General features: G+C 52.8%; 1 protein-coding gene across 3 annotated transcripts in view; it reads right to left on the bottom strand.

The window, feature by feature from the left end:
* The window catches only part of SEMA7A (semaphorin 7A (John Milton Hagen blood group)), a 31,648-nt gene that overhangs the window by 12,190 nt on the left and 3,557 nt on the right, over positions 1 to 15,901 (bottom strand). The window contains exon 1 of one of the 3 annotated variants that reach the window (XM_037395717.1): positions 14,245 to 14,421. The exons of 1 other annotated variant lie outside the window; for it this stretch is intronic. In XM_037395717.1, coding sequence (XP_037251614.1) covers positions 14,245 to 14,356 — 112 coding nt within the window. In that variant the 5' untranslated portion in view covers positions 14,357 to 14,421. Of the gene's footprint in view, positions 1 to 14,244; positions 14,422 to 15,901 lie in introns of those variants that run through there. One more of the 3 variants, XM_037395718.1, reaches the window with a different exon arrangement.

The following is a 15,901-nucleotide window of genomic DNA, read 5'->3' on the forward strand; positions in this document are numbered from 1 at the left end:
TAAAGCCACAACTCATGGGCTCCACACCCCAGATGTGAACAAGAAGTGACCTGCAAGACCTAGGTCCCATGTCACAACCAGCTGTTGCAGATGGGAAGCTTTCCAGGCCCAGCTGGGAGGAAGAACTGCCTGTCCTCCCCTCTTTCCTTCCTCTTTCACCTGCCAACTTTTCCATCTCCTCTTTCCTAAAACCATCCTCCCTTTCCCGCTGCATTGCCAGCTCAGGTGTGGGAGGCTGGCCCTGCACTGCAGCACAGTTGTGATTATCCTCCCCTGAGGCTTTTGCTGTTGCTTGAAGGGGTCTGCTGGTCCTTCATCCCTCTCCAGGATGGTGCAGCCACATCTGGGCAGCTTTGAGCAGCTGTGCCAGGGCCCAGCTCCACAGCAGGGTGCAATGCCCGTGGCACATGTGCTGCTGTAGGCTAACCTGTCCCCTACCACAGTCTGCAGCAGTGACACCAGGAGGATTGCTCCTCCAAGAGGGAAAAGTCTCCAGTCAGGACTGACCTCTGCTTAGTGTGACAGGGCACTCTGTTTTCATCTCTCCCTCTTTTCCCTTTTCCAAAGAAGAGGGGGCCTCTCTCCTGGCAAGTGTTGCTGCTCCCAGCAGACAAAGGCTGCGTCTGCCTCGGGAGCTGGCTGCCTGCATAGACAGGCAATTAATCAGTGGCACGTGTCCCCCTCTATTTATAGGGGCACTTGGCAGGACAGGCAAAGGACAATCTTTGCACAGTCCAGCACTCCCCCTCTGCCCGGAGCATGCTGCGCAGGGGTCCTGCTAAGGCTCTGCCAAGCCAAAAATAAAAAAGACTTAGAGGTCACTGGGGCTACTGAATGCCCCCTTGATTTGCAGCTTTTTTCCTCCACTATGCTGGTCACACCTCCTCCGGGTCTCTAATCCCTGTGGGGTTAAATGGCACCCAGCCAGCAAGGCCTTCCCATCACCAGCTTGATGCCAGCCACCACTTTGTGATGGGAAATCCTGCCAAACCCAGGGGTGGCTCTTTCGCAAGGGTACCTCAGCCGCAAAGAGAGAGGGTGGAGGTGTGCCATGGGCCAGAACTATCTCTGCCCTCCAGCCCACAGTTTCTCACTAACGCAACACCTCTGGGCTGCCCCCCCCCCCCCCCCCCCCCCCCCCCGGACCACAGAACAGAGGCTGTGGGGCTGCATGGCAGCAGGGGGGATTCAGCAGTTGGGACCCTGCAGCTAGGAAAGCTCGGCAGAATGATGGTCCCTGCCTGCTCCCTGTCTCCTCCCAAGCCCTACTGTCTCTCCTCTGCCCAAGGACACAGAGAAACTCCTGAGCATGTGCTTTGCCTGCTGGAGAAGCTGGCATCAAATCTTTTCAGAGTGACTGTGCAACTCACTTGCCTAAATGGCCCCAACAAGCAGGCAGCCAGCGGAGCATGCCAGCTAGCCCCGGGAATCTCATCAGCCACAGACCAAGTCTGTGCTTGCTAGGGAGGAGAGGACTAATCCCCTCTTCACCACTCCCCTTCTTTCCAGCAGTCCTTAAAATCCCCCTCTTGACCTACAGAGCAGGCAGGCAACAGCCCACGCACACGGCAGCCCCTAAAGCCCCTCTCCCCCATCCAGCTACCACCGTCAGTACAACCCATCACCAACATGCCACAAGCCGGTCTGGCAAGACTTCAGCAAACTTTGCTCTTGTTTTCAAACCTCCAGCCCAGCCCCTAAAGTTGCTGCTAATACAGGAAAATGTACACCTGCAGCCACTCCCTGCTCCTCTTCCTCCACCTCACCCTTTCGCACACTTCAGGCCCCCCCCCCCCCCCCTCCTATTAACTTTGGGTTTGATTTGAGGCTTTTTCACAGCATTGCCTCTTCCTTAAGCTCAGCTCCGAGAGCCGTGCCAACCTACAAGGACACACTTCTCTCCAAACAGCCAGAAACAAACAAGCCCAAAACAATAATTTGGTCGGCACCAACATATTATTTATCCTACCGCTCCCCAGGGACGGCACTGAATCACTAAGCTGAGGGTAAACAGCTCTGCTAGCCAGGGCCCAGAAGCGTGTTTGCGGCTCCAGCACTGATATAACTTAATCTGGAAGGGAGCTTTTAAAAGGTGCTTTCACAAGCAGGTGCTGGGGTCCTTCTGCCTCTGCATCAGCCCCCTGGCTGAACTGCAAAGCTGGCCCTCAGCCCCTGCTCTGCCTCAGACAGCTGGGCTTAAGGAAGTGGTTTGACCGCCTTTGCCTCTGCTTCTCATCTGGCAGGATCAGGGGGAGCAACCCTGCACCCACAGACTGGGGACCTGGGGTATAAATGGCTTCAAGAGCCAGGGACGATGAGGCCGAGAGCATCTAATGGCCCACATTATGCCCCCCGAGAAGGGCACATGCCTCCCCTAGCAAGTCCAAGGCTGCTTTTGACACTGCGAATAAAGGCTTGCCCGCCCTGGAAGGGGGAAAGGCATGACCCTGCCATCACCCTCCCTCCAAAATAGAGTCTGGAGCTTCAGAAGACACAGGGCTCATTTCCAGAGCCTTGCTAACCCCGCTGAGTCCCTCTGCCTGGCATTTACTGCAAACGCCACCATCAGCGCACAAATCAATGGCACAATTGTCAATTGAAATGCTAACCCCAGTCCGGAGGAATGAAAGGGAGAAAGAGCAGCTTTGTGCTTTACAGGGAGGATGGAGAGTACCACACCAGACTGAAGAAGAAGAATATTAAATGAGGGAGAAGGAGGGAGCCCGGTGCATCTCAGAAGGATGCCTGCAGGGTGAGGTAACGGAGGAGGATGGAAACGAAGAGGGAGGTGCTCTGGATGAGATGAGGGTAGGGAGGCCTGTCCTAAACACAGAGAGCAATGCAGATAACAAATGGAGCAATCCTGCTTCCCCCACCTGACAGGGAGCGATGGGCCTGCCTCCCTAGCCACAGCTTGGGAAAATCCAGCTTTAATAACACACCAAAGGGCTGTGGCCCCCTCTGGGTCCAGAAGCCCTTTCACAAAGGCACATAGAGCCTGCGCAGGGCCTGGCCCTCCCCAGCACCATGGCAGGGTCAGGCTCCCAGAGCATCCCAGAGCTTTGTGCAGGAGGGAGCATGCCCCCCACCTCCAGAACAGATGTCCAACTAGAGAAGCAGCGTGGGTGTACAGCCTCATTGCAGACAAACTCAACAACCCAGCTCTCATTCCGGCTGACTCAGCTACGGCCATTCTCCCTTCCACACTCCCGGTCTGGCAGCTGGCTCCAGCACCCCAGACACTCAGCTTAGTCATTGGCTTGCACAGCTCCCAGCACCAGTAGCGGGCCAGTCTTTGTGGGTCTACGATTCACTGATGCTGGGGGAGGACTACATCTCCCTGAAATGGAAGTCGTGGTTCAAATCCACCCTGGTGCCAGCATTTTAAAATGAGGAACTGAGATAAAGCCTGGGTAAAGTAAAAAAGGAAAGGAGGACAAGATTAAGAACCCATTGCTTCTTGGAAGCAACACTGATGCAGACAAGGGGCAGATCTTTTACTTGCTGTTCATAAAACCCTTGTTAAGTGGGATCCCCCCTTGGAGTATGAAGAGTGAAAATCAGGCAGAGTATGGGGTTTACCCGCTCCCTGGCATTACCTGCTCCATACCACAGGGTCTGTGCTGCCCTGAGCAGGGGAAGTTCCTTTAGCTAGGCTGCCTGTGTTCTCCCACTCTCGTGCTGCTGTCATATGATGCGGACACAGGGCTGGGCCACCCATCAAATGGCAAAATGGGATTTAAACAGGTGCAGCACCAAAGCTCACTGCTGTGGCAAACGCAGCCAAATCTCCAGCGCCACCGCACTCCCTGACGCCCAGGCAATCCACCCGGCAGCCCTGGGAACTCTTCTCGCTATAACACATTAGAACGCTGTCAGCCGTCACCATCATGCATCCTACCCTCCCCAGCATGATGCTGGTGACACTGCCACCTGCTCTGCTGCCTGCAGGTCTGACAGCGAGCACTCTCTTGCCTGAGTCATAGCACTGGTTGGATCCTTTCTAAGTTCCCTACTTCTACAACCAATTTCTCATTTCCCAGGTTTTACTTCTTTATTCCTCTTTGAATAGACTGAGCAGATTACGACCTTGATAGCAACGTGTCTGCTGCAATCTGACTAGGATTGGCTCTGACAGAAAAAGGAAATCTGTCTGCTCAACGCTGACTCAAGGACTGGCAACGCCGAGGACTCCCCGGGGTCTCGTCTCCTACACCTGTGCCAGAGCTCTCACCTCCCAGCAATGCCATGAGTCAGGGCTGACTGCGTGCTCCAGGCTCCTGCACATCACCCCGCTTTGGGGACACAAGAGCTGCCTTGACTCGGTGATATCAATCACCCTTCCGCTTCCCCAGCGCACTCAGGATGTGTGATAAGCAGCCCAGCACAGGCGGATCAACTGCTTTTCTTTAAGGGCTGGGAATGTGACTCAGGTCCGCTACCTTAGTCACACACAGGGATCAGGACTCCTGGTTCTGGTCCCAGCTCTGACATCACTCATTACGGCAGTTCCAGTTTCACTATTTGCCCAGGCAAGACCAGGAGGACTATACCCCGATTTCCTACCTCCTTGGCCAGACACCTGCCTGGAAGCCCCATCAGCAGACGGTCTCCTCTAAGGGGAGCACGGGAAGTCACGGCACCCACCCCAGAGGGATGTGAACACCACACGGAGCCACCATGGGTCCCCTCCATCCCTGGGAGAAGGACTGGACTGAACCACACTGCTCCCCATCCAAGAGCCACACGCCGTCTGTCTCCGCAGCTCCACCACAGATGCTGGTGAGAAGCCAAGCTGCGTGTTTGGTTTTTCTTTTTTTTTTTTTTTTAGATGATCTATAAATTCCCAAGTTGAGACATTTCAGAAGGAGGAAGCATGCCTCCGGGGGAGCTGCTGTGCTCACCAAGCAGCTAGGTTTTTTCTTCCCTTGTGACTTTGCCCAAAGGGAGCAATGTGACACAAGGAAACCACAGTCAGGCCTGGGAGGTGCTCCCCAGAGCCACGCTCACCCGCCAGCCAACTCCTTCCCAGGGGATGGATGCCTCCAACAGTCTGACAGGCCTTTGGGAGCCGGCAGATCCTGCAGTGACAGGGGGTTTTATAGGAACAATTTGTCTCTAGATGAGACAACCCAGGAGGGACACTCTGGGGGGGGGGGTTGCCCTGACCTGCCACAGAGTAATTGAGGGGCTTTGAGTTGCAAGGTCTCTAACACACACCAGCCAACACGCCTTGTGGAAAATTGTATGCTTCGTAGGAGGGGTTTCTGAGAAAGGAGCAAAAAGGCAATACAATGTGGGAAACCACTTCCTTCCCATTGTTCACGGCAAAACTTGGCCTGTTGTTCCCTCCTCTTCCCAGCTTATGCCACCAGCACTCTACACCAAGGGATTTAGCTGCACCCCTGGGAGCCGGGGTCCTTACAGCCAGCTGTCAGTGCTGGGGCAGGAAGGCACGGGAAGGCTGAAGGGCCAGCCCAAACACCGCTCGGTGTACAGAGCTCCCCCGCACCGTTTCGGGTCAGCCCGTGCTCCAACATCAGTCATTTCTCAAGAAAGCAAAATAAAAAGAGCAGAACCTGATCCCCTACAGATTTCTATCCTGTACCCCAAAAAGCTCCCTCCACAGTCCTCCCAGGGCCAGGTATCATCCTTGTCCCTCCCTGTTCCCTACCTATTCAGCTTGGCACAACATAGCTGACTGGGAGCATGGCCATGAGCCCATCAGCCTGGTAGCTGGCACATCTCAGAAGGGATCTGTGTTGCCTGCCTTCCCCTCCCTGTCTCCCCTCGCCCCTGCCTTCTTTTCAGGATGCTTGCAGGGACACTCCAAAACTCCTCTGTGGTATTAGTCTGCCAGGAGCCAAAAGGCACTGGGGAGCAGCAGCAAAAACCAGGCAGCCAGAAAGAGTGCTAAAAATGTCTCTTACTGAAGCGTGACCAGACACAGACATGCATGTTTCCTGCTCCTTAAAGCCCTCTGCACTCTCCTTGGGACCACACAGCTCCCTGGCATGGGGAGACCCCCAGCTGATGCCCACCAGGAGAGCCAGAGGGCAGGGTCTGGCAATTCAGATCAAACAAGCCTTGTTGTGGCCATGAGTCACCTGCGTACTTCATATCTGACACAGCCTCCCCCGCCGGGGCAGGGGGCACCGGCCAGGTAGGGCAGCAACACTGAGGTCAGTGCAGCTGCCTTTGCTTTAACCAGGCACTCCCACAAACGCATCCCAAGAGCATGAGTGTGCCCAGAAAGGACAGAGTAAGTAAAAATGGTTTCTAAGTAAAGGCAAAGTGCTTTCTCATCACCCGGGGCAGGTAAAAGCCCTGATCATAATTCTCCCCTGACCTCCATCCTGTAGGAAACATTGCAGTTTGGCTCCCGAAAGCAGCACAGCTGAGAGTGAGGGCGAGGGCTGTGTACTGCTGTCCTTTCTGTTTTCCATCTGTAGCCATCATCCCTCATGCAGAGAACCAGTAAGCCCAGCACTGGGCAGCACAGGCAGCCCGCAGGAGGCTGGAGAGGATCAGGGGGACGTGCAGCCCTGTAGCTAAGGGGCCCATGTGCTTGTGGGGAAACCCAGAAGAAAGAGAGGTGTGAAAGTAGAGAGTGGGGACAAGCAGCCAGGAAACCCATGTTACTCAAACCCAGACCTGCTTGCCTTACACATTTCACCCCTCTTTCTTCTTTTAAGTTTGCAGCAAGCCAGTTTAATCTGTTTAGTATTTCTCCTCCTGTCTCTTCCCCAAGACGGTTTGGAGACAAGCAGTATTTAATCATCTGCCAAGAAACCTCATGCTATCTTTCCCTCACACCCCTTCCAAACTGCTTCTGACTCCCTCCAAGCACCCCTTACAAAGGAAAGAGCGAGGCTATGGATATCTCAGTAACATCTACATCCTCTCTGCAGTGGGACTTTTCCACCCTTGGCCAAGCTACATTCCCAGCTGCCACCATACAACACTGCTCGCCTTCTCTCTGGCTTCTTCCCCAACCGCCTCTGAAGACCCTGCAATCACAGGGTGCTTGTGCAGCTGCTTTCTGCTGCCCTCAAGACACCCCTGCCATCAACAGCAAAATGCTCTGGAGCAGAGGAAACAATTCAGCCTGCATTTTCGGGGATATATCCTACCAAAGCTCTCAGCCTGTGTGCAGTCCAAATGCCCAGGAGGGCTGCGCTAGCGTGGCAGAAAGGCAGGCTCAAGCTCACCGAGTATGCTCTAACTAGATGAATATGCTTTATTTTAGAGTTACACTACAGAAGGCAAATATTCTGGCACATTAACAATTTCCACGCTATTTCTGGTGAGCTCCGGAGCGTCTTGGCAGCAGGCAGCAGTATTCAATGCAGGGGTGAGCTAGGGCAGGAAGAAAGAGGGGGAAAAAAAAAAAAACCTCTCAGTTTGGTAACCCAGCTGCTGGGCATGGGCATGCCTGCTCAAAAGCTCTTCTGAGAGCTATGCAGCCTATATCCCCTTCGCCGGAGCCAGAGCCAGCAGTGGGCTCAAACACCCACTCATCGAGCAACAAAAGAGGCCCCTAACCTGCAGCCAGGAAGGAACAAGCCTTGAATTCAAAGTCTCTGCCATCAGGCAGGGCTCCGTGAACAGGGGCAGCGTTGCAGGACTCCGCTTACCCTCCGAAGGCTTGAACCAGAGCGCTTTGTGCTCCAGGAAAGATAGGTTTCTCCTTTCTAAACACAAAATGACTACGTGACAGGCATCGCAGTATTTTCTATGCATGCTAACACACCACCGATATCCCCTGCCCCCCAGCCGCCTGCTCACCCCCCCAAAATTATGCAGCACTGAAGCCTGTGCCACTGCAAGATGAGTCCGGAGCCTTTGATTTCACGGATATAGCCTGTCATCTAGCAGGTACGTTTTTCCCAACCAGCCCCGAAGCAGAGCTGCCTGCTGCACCCTACGGATTGCGGGTGCTAAATTTAGAGCCAGGTTTTGTTACTTTCCAAAAGCTGCTCCCTGTAATGACAGTCCTGAGCTTTGCCGTGTTCCTGCTGGAAGCTGGGCAACTTCGGCCTGTGATTATGCTATTTTATTATACGGTCACTGGAACAATGGCAGAACAATAAAAGGATGGGTTTAGCAGGAGAGCTGCTATCTGGAGAGCACAGCTGCCCCTCCTGCTAGGAAGGTCAGTTTCCAGAGAGTGATTTATCATAAAAAGCCTTGCAGGATAAAGATTGCCCCAAGCACCTCCATGAGCATCCACCAGCAAAACAGCCGCTTTACCTTTTAGCTTAATTGGCAGCCATCTCCCGCCTCCCTGCTGCTGGTTAGGGCAGGGCAGCCAAGAAACCCTTCTCGGGCACATGCCATCTTCTCCCAGCCCAGGGAAGGCTAGCCAGAAGGTGGACACAGGGTAAGGGGACCTGTGCAATTCCCCGTGAAGCCTCCACCCTCTGCAGAGGTTTAAAGGTGGGAAGAAAGATCTGTGGCTCTGGAGTGAGGATGAAGTTTCAGTTTCCTATAGAAAACTGATGAGATTATGCACACAGCAAAGGGAGTTCCTCACCAGGTTGGGAAGGGCCTCCTCAGGCTCTTTGCCGCCCTTCTACCTGCTGCTGTAGGCTTCCCACCCATGCAACGAGTGTCAGCCAGGTCTCAGCCCTGCAGCCTTCTGGGTTTGTGCTGGGGCAGGCCACGCAGCCCTTCCTAGCATCCCCTTTCTGCCCGCTTGCACCCCACCAGCAGGAACACACAGTATCTATTCTTCTCACGTCCGTCTTTGGCTGCAGTGCCACATTACTCACACTTGGAAAGCCAAACCACTGCGTTACAGTCAGTCGTTTCAAACCAGACACTCAAATGAGACTTGCCAAAACTTGTATTATCCAAGATACAAGCAAATCCATGGCCATGGTTGTTGCAAGCAGCCCAAGGGCAGGTGTCTGGCTGGAACGGTCCATGCATTCCCCACGGAAGCTCCGACAGCTCCTTAAACTTGTAGTGCCCTCTCCCTCCCAGAACACACACCCAATAAAGGAGAATAATTTAACCCCAGCGGGTAATTAGATGTGGAGTCATTGCTGCAGGAGGATGCTGACACCAGGGTTCAAACTGGGGACTGAGTAGTTATAGCACTAGAGAACCAGAGCTGTCAGTAAGGCTGATACGAGGTCTATTATATGAAGCCTGTTGCTTCAGACTTAAGCTGCTCTGAAATTAGTAGAGGTGGTAGGAGATGCTTCCACATCCAGCTCCTGGGGCACTCTTACCATATTCCTCTGTCACACCAGACACAGACAGAGCCTACTACACCGGGTGGAGCTGGGATTGAAAAGAGTGCCCAACAGGAGGAACAAGTCCTATTCTTGGAGCAACCAGAAATAGCCACACACCATAGGATGTAGCTCAATAGGAGAGAGCTGGCTGCAAAACAAGCAATTTCCTCCTTCTAACTTACCTTCCAGCCTTTTTTCTGGATACAAGCTTCTCTAAAAAGCATCATGTACTCAGTGCTTAGATTTAGTTTGTACTCAAGTACTCAGGCTTAGATTTAGTTTGTCCTGCTCCAAGGCACTGAGCCTGGCTACATAACTACAGAATACCTTCCAAGGGCAATTTTCTGCGATTCTGACCAAGAATCAGCCCGAGGGCTGGCACAGAGCTGAGCAGCAGGTCAGCAATTTGCATCTGCCTCTCTTTCCCAGCCCTGAGCATTTCAGTGCAGCAGCCACAACTTTTGTTAGTTTGCCCATGCCTGTTGTTTTTGTGTCACGCTCTTGCAACAGGAGGTGGTTGTGATTCACTCGCTTGGTTTGTTTGGTTTGTTTTTCCTTTTCAATCTGCACAGAGCAAAAAATATTTTCAACCAACGTTTCATGATACCAGCATCACCCACCCTGTAAAAATGAGCCGTCTGCAGAAAATAGCATTGCTGGGAAAGAGAGACGCTTTCTCCTGGAAATACTGATGCGCTGAGACCTTCATGTGAAACTGTCCTACAGAGATGCTTCACACCCATGGGACCATGGCTCCTGAGAAAACAGTGCCACTGTCACGACGGAGTAAAAGCTAGTGCTAACACCACTCTCATTTTGCCACCACTCCCCATCAGTACGAGTTCAACCTCATCTCTGATCAGCTCTCTTGCTTTGCTAGCTGAATGCAGCACCACTGCACTGGCGGGCACAAAGAGCTCCTAGAAGAGCTCCTACAGCACTCAGAGATGCTTCCTGGCACAGTTTTCCCAGGGAAAGGAGAGGCAGCCGAGCTTGGCAAAGCCCAGGAGCTGCTATGGGCAGGGCAGGCAATTTCCAGGAACGGCCATCTCAATGCCTCCCCGTCACCCAGGGCAGGCTAGAGCCAGTTTACCCCGTTCAAGGCAGCCAAGGGTCAAGTGTATAATCTTTCTTTTCCCCTGCAGGACCTGCTTATCTCCTGTGAGCTACGCACCAGCTCAGAACCTGTCCCTTCCAGTTTCCAGCGTCACCTGTTAATGAGAAACAGGGTAATAATTAAACTGTTAGACCCCATGCTATTGCAAGGTATAAATGCAGCAGGCAGCCAGAGAAGGGCTGAGTTTATCTTAGATCTACACACATGCAAGCAAACAGGGACAAGACAATCTTAAGCATGGCGGTAGCTAAAAATTATTCCTATGCTGCACCAAAGGCCCCAGGCTACAGCAGCCTGACACAGCCCTCAGGCTCCTTGCTGTCCTCACTGCACTTCTCTGCTCTCCCAATGCTCGGTGACTTTCCGGTCATGAGACAGCCAGCCTAGGATGCCACCCTCCCACTCCACACAGAGGGGCTTATCTGCCTCTGCTCCGTCACCCGGACAGCGCTGCCCAGCCCCAGGACATAGCGGCCTCCATCTCTGCAGATGGGTCAGAAGAGTAAACATGCTATCTGTGCTGACAAGCAAAAGCTCAGTGTGGGATGTGAACGCACCTTTCTCAAAGCAAAGCCCAGCCGGTCAGCATTTAGTTAGAAAAATACATGGAGGCAGGGGGAGGCTGGAAATAAAAGGGAAGATAAGCAAGAACACAATGTGCAAAGTTGAAGCACTTGCTTCTGCGCCAGCCCAGGCTGCTAAGGCTGAACTCACTCCCACTCTGCATATTTCAACAGACAGGGAACTTGCCGTTTACCATCTTCCTTCGTTAGGACACTGGAGAGGGTAATAGCCAGAAGAGACCCTGACCCACCCGCATGCTGTGTCAGCTGCAAAGGAGAGACAGGGCAAAGCCCTGGCCACTAAAAAGGATCTTCAGCACTTCAGATATGAGCAGTGGTCTGGAGCTGACCTCAGCCCTTTGGTCTCAGTGTCTTTCCAGTAAGAGGAAGAAATCCTGCAGAGTCAGACGTGCTTTGAAAGAGCTGCTTTACCCAGCCGGACCCCAGAGCTGGCCACCTGTGCCAGCTGCCGGGAGAGCATCAGGGATCACTCACCCTGCCTTTGGTGGCAAACGCTCCCCAGCACATGTTGAAACTGGGCTGGTCTTTGGGGAAACCTGTCCCTTCCTCACCCCCTCCTGCACTGCGCTGCGCCCTCAGGGAGGCGAAATAAAGGCAGCACAGCGGCCGAGGCCTTGGGGCTGGCTTTATACGCACTGCATTCATGGAAAGGCAGATCTGCAGAACACGGTGCTCCAGCCACCCACCGCCCTGGCCCCACACCACAGGTCTGAGGCCCCAGGACTGTAAAGTTACTTAAATCCCAGAGCTCCAAGCACCGAGACAGGCTGACTCTGTTTCTTTGTCTTCAGATGTGAGCTCGGGATTGTGCCACCTAAGCCCAGCTACATATTCTTCCCATGTCGCAATGTCCCCTCACCTATTTCTTGCTATGAAAACGGACAATGAGGGACCATGGGGCAAAAGAGCAGAGTAGTTCAGGCTGCCTGCAGCGAGGCCAGCGCTCCCTCCCTGAGCCTGGGGGGGTGCTGGCGAGGGGAGCAAGGCTGAGAGATGGAAGGGCAGCTGCACTTTGCCCAGCACCAATTTCCTCCTCTTCCCCAGCACCGCAGCCCAAGGAGGGATCCCACACATGTACTCTTCCCTCCGGGAGAAGGCTGGGTTTTGGCCAGCACCAGGAATCTTTCCCTTCACCCACAGGGCTGTAACGTCTTGAGGTGTCTTTACTGAGGCTGCCGTACCTGGTGCTAGTAACGATGGGCTATGGCGTGTAAGAAATTTAATTATGTGAAAAGCTGCCGGCTCCTGCAGAGCCCAGGGCTGAGGCCAGCGTTGCACCACTGCAAACGCAGTACATCAGGCCCAGCCCCAGCATGAACACCCATGCAAATGTCCCAGACTGCTGCTCTTCTCCATCCAGCTCCCAGCCTCCAGGACCAGGGCTCAAGCCGCAAACCGAGCCCTGCAGTACTGTGACCCCCACTGCGAGGGACGAGCCTCTCCATGCGGATGCAAACAGCAGCAGTGTGCTGACCTGCAGGTTTTACTAAAGATGCTGCGCTTGCCTTTCACTGTGTCTGGATCATTGGGGAAGTTAACAAGGGCTCCCTGTTGTCCCTGGCATCCCCTTTGCCCCTGTCCCATGTCTTCACCCTCCTCCAGAACCTCCTCTGCACCCTCCTCCCCACCCACAGACCCACTTCCTAAAGGGTAGAGGTTACGCTGAGCAAAATGCAATCTGTTAAATAGGACACAGGACTGACACGTAACGAGTGTGCCACACAGCTACCTCTGAGATCTCCCTAACTGATTTCCCTCTTGGCCTGTGTCCCAGCTAAGCGCTCACTCACTCTCTCTCTCTTAAAAAAAAAAAAAAAAAAAAAAAGAGAGAGAAACAGATATAAGCAGAAGCTGATCCCCTTGCAGGGAAGTGTCCTAACACTAATTGGCTTCGGTGTTTCTCAGTAACAGATCCTTGTTGTGTTCGATGCCGGGAAAGCCACCCTCTGACACAGATGCAGGGAAAGGTCAAATGACCACACCGCACATGCATGCCAAGCACAGCCCACGGACACAGGTAGAAATCAAGCACTCTAGCCCCCTCTTCCCCCGCAGCACAGCTTTACTCCAGGACAGGCATTTCCAGCCACACCAGCCTCCAGCAATTTAACTTTCCCCCCTACCTTCCCTAAGCAGGGCAGGGGAAACGTCTACAGAGAAATGCATAACCCCCATCCTCTGTTCAGTCTCAGGCTCTGTGCCTTTTTCCCTGCTTGCACCCCCTTTTCTGAGCCACTTAATGTGCCAGCAGATAAAACAAATGACGCAATACCAGAAGCAACCTTTTGCTGCCCTCCCTACCGGTGTTTCTCCCCTTTGTGCGATGACGGAGGCCACCTCCGAGCCACGCACCCACTGCCCTTCCCTCTGCTCCGGGCCCTTCCTCCACAGGCAGCAATGGGCCTGAAGGAGAAGGGCATAATAAATAATGGCAGAAGAATAACAGATGGCGCAGAATAAACCACGGGAAATTTGTGTCCTCTGAAGTTGTCGGCGAATAGGAAACACAGAGGAGCTGTTGTACTGCAGAGCAGCGTGAGATCTGCAGCTCGGCTCAAACCGCCGGCTTAGCCAAACACCAGAACTGCCGGGGACAAGACGGGGTCTTTTGTTAAAGCCTCCCTGGAGGGTATTAATCAAAAAGCTTGGAAGACACATGATAAAACCAGTAAACGTTAGTCTGCTCTTTTCAACACATGAAGCTCAGGCTGTACTCTAAGCTTGCTCCTTGAAAACATTTCTTTGTTCAGTTTCTGCTAAAATCAGATCTGATTATAAGTCCTTGTGTGACATTTCAGATGTATATATTTTCTCAGAGAACAGAGATCTTCTGCAAATATTTACTCACAGAACTCATTTGCAACTAACAGGGTAAGTACATCAGATGAATAAGAAAATTAACTGTATTATGCAAATACACTTCTCCATTTCTCTCTGCAAGTTACGGGAAATGGTTACTGTGTCTGTTTCAGGGCTTTTCGACAGCCTTTAATATAGCCAGCCTGTAGGAAAGTATTTTTAGAATATAAAAAGGAAAGGAGTTGGAAAGAACAGCAATCTAAAAATTCAATTAAAAGCAATCGAGCAAGCCAGAAGCCCCTTCCTGAGATTACAGGCATTTTAGCTCATCTTAATGAGGGCCAAAAGTCTCCCCAAAGAGACAAAAGGAATAAAACAAAAAGACCAACTCTTCTCAAAAAGCAAGACACAGGTAGAAAATGCACAGTGCAGGGAGCAGCTGTCAGCTGCAGACACTGCTGCATCTCAAGGTTGCAGCCCACCGCAGCCCGGGACTTACCTTGCGGAGCCGTGATGATCCTGGGGTTCACCTTGGAGCGCCCCGCTGCCCACATGCCCAGCTGGCTGGCCCACAGGGCCACCAAGAGGGCAACAGGCGACCTCCTGCCCATTTCTACTTATTCAGTGAGCAGAGATCATGAGCCTGTGAGGCTGACAGCTGCATCGCTCGCCTTATACAAAAGAGTGGGCAGCATCCAGGGCAGCCAATGAGTGGAACAGAGGGCGGGACCAAAGCAAACCTATTAAAAACACCGGAGACTTCATCTAACACCGATCTTCATCAGTTCTTACCTCCAGGCTCTGCTGGGGTTTTTGGTCCTTTCTTTCCACCACCCCCCCGCCCCTCCTCCTGTAAGGGGAAGGTGAGAGTCTGATGGCTTTGTTCACCTTCAGGCTCTTGAGAAAAGCTGCAGCTGGCTCAAGGCTCACCATCAACTTACCAGAGACTTTTAAGAGGAATATTGAGGTTGATACAAACAAAGTAAGAATTAAAATATGTGTAAGAACGCACAAGCAGCAAGAGCAGACCAAGGGTGCAGAGGCTGATAACAAAGGATTGCTGCACCCGGTTGCTTCAACAGAAGGATGTGTGGAGAGCAGAAAGCTGTGCTCAGAGAGAGGGCAGCAAGAACAGCTCACCAACAGAAGACCTTGCGCTACCATCAGGAGGATGCAGCAGGGCTGCAGCATATCTCATGCGCCAGCCCTCTTCCTGCTGGGGCTACAATGAAATAATAGCAAAAGGCCACTCCTAGCAAAATGAAACACTGCCCAAAACGTCATTCCTTCATCACCAGAGGTCAGGAAGACTATGAGACAAATACCAGAGACACGACGACAACTCATCTGTGCCTTATCCTGTGGCACACACCCCCCTCACCAAACCAGTCGAACTTGTATGGTGGTGCCTGCATGAGTGCTGGTGGGAATGAGTGTAATCCCAGAGCACATGTGGGAAATCCACTTGGAGCTGGGGTGAAGAAATACTCCTTCCCTAAGATCCCGCCCTTACTTTTGTGATGCTAATGTTCTCCGAAAGGAGGGGATGCTGAGCAGCCTGCTCACGGGGCTGGCCTGCCACAGGGCTGTGGCACAACCTTTGGAAAGTCACTTTGCTTTGCCAAACCTTCCCATCCTCCCGATTCCCCATCGAGAGGCCAGGAAGGGCTGACAGTCTTTGTGAAGCGCTGTGAGGCTTGTTAATGAGAAGAGCAGGGCATTACGTGCAAGGAAAGCGAGGTCGGACGTGACCAGAATAGGAGAGCCCCACGGGGAACTCACAAGGATGAGAGACGCAGCTGCACTCTGTAAAGTTGGTATTGAAGCTAGACCCGGGACTGCTCTGCTCCTGAAGGAGATGAACAGTGGCAGGGCAAGGGGGGCAGTCTGGAGGAAGCAAAAAATTAATGAGCCAGCTAATAGTGAATTTTAAGGACCCACAGGAATTTCCCACCAACTCTAAGTATGGGGTTTCATCTTTCTCTTTAACGAAGTACCTGCTGGGGTAATGACAGTGTAATAACATACAAATCATTCTGGTTTTTCACTTCTGGATATGGTGATTCCCAGCCTTGAACCATTTTGGGTTCCTGCTCAGCTTGAAACAACTGCCTGCTCCCCCACAGAGGCAGCTGCATTTCTCTACCTGCCCCACT

This window comes from Falco rusticolus, chromosome 7, assembly GCF_015220075.1.
Source record: "Falco rusticolus isolate bFalRus1 chromosome 7, bFalRus1.pri, whole genome shotgun sequence".
Taxonomy (NCBI): Eukaryota; Metazoa; Chordata; class Aves; order Falconiformes; family Falconidae; genus Falco; species Falco rusticolus.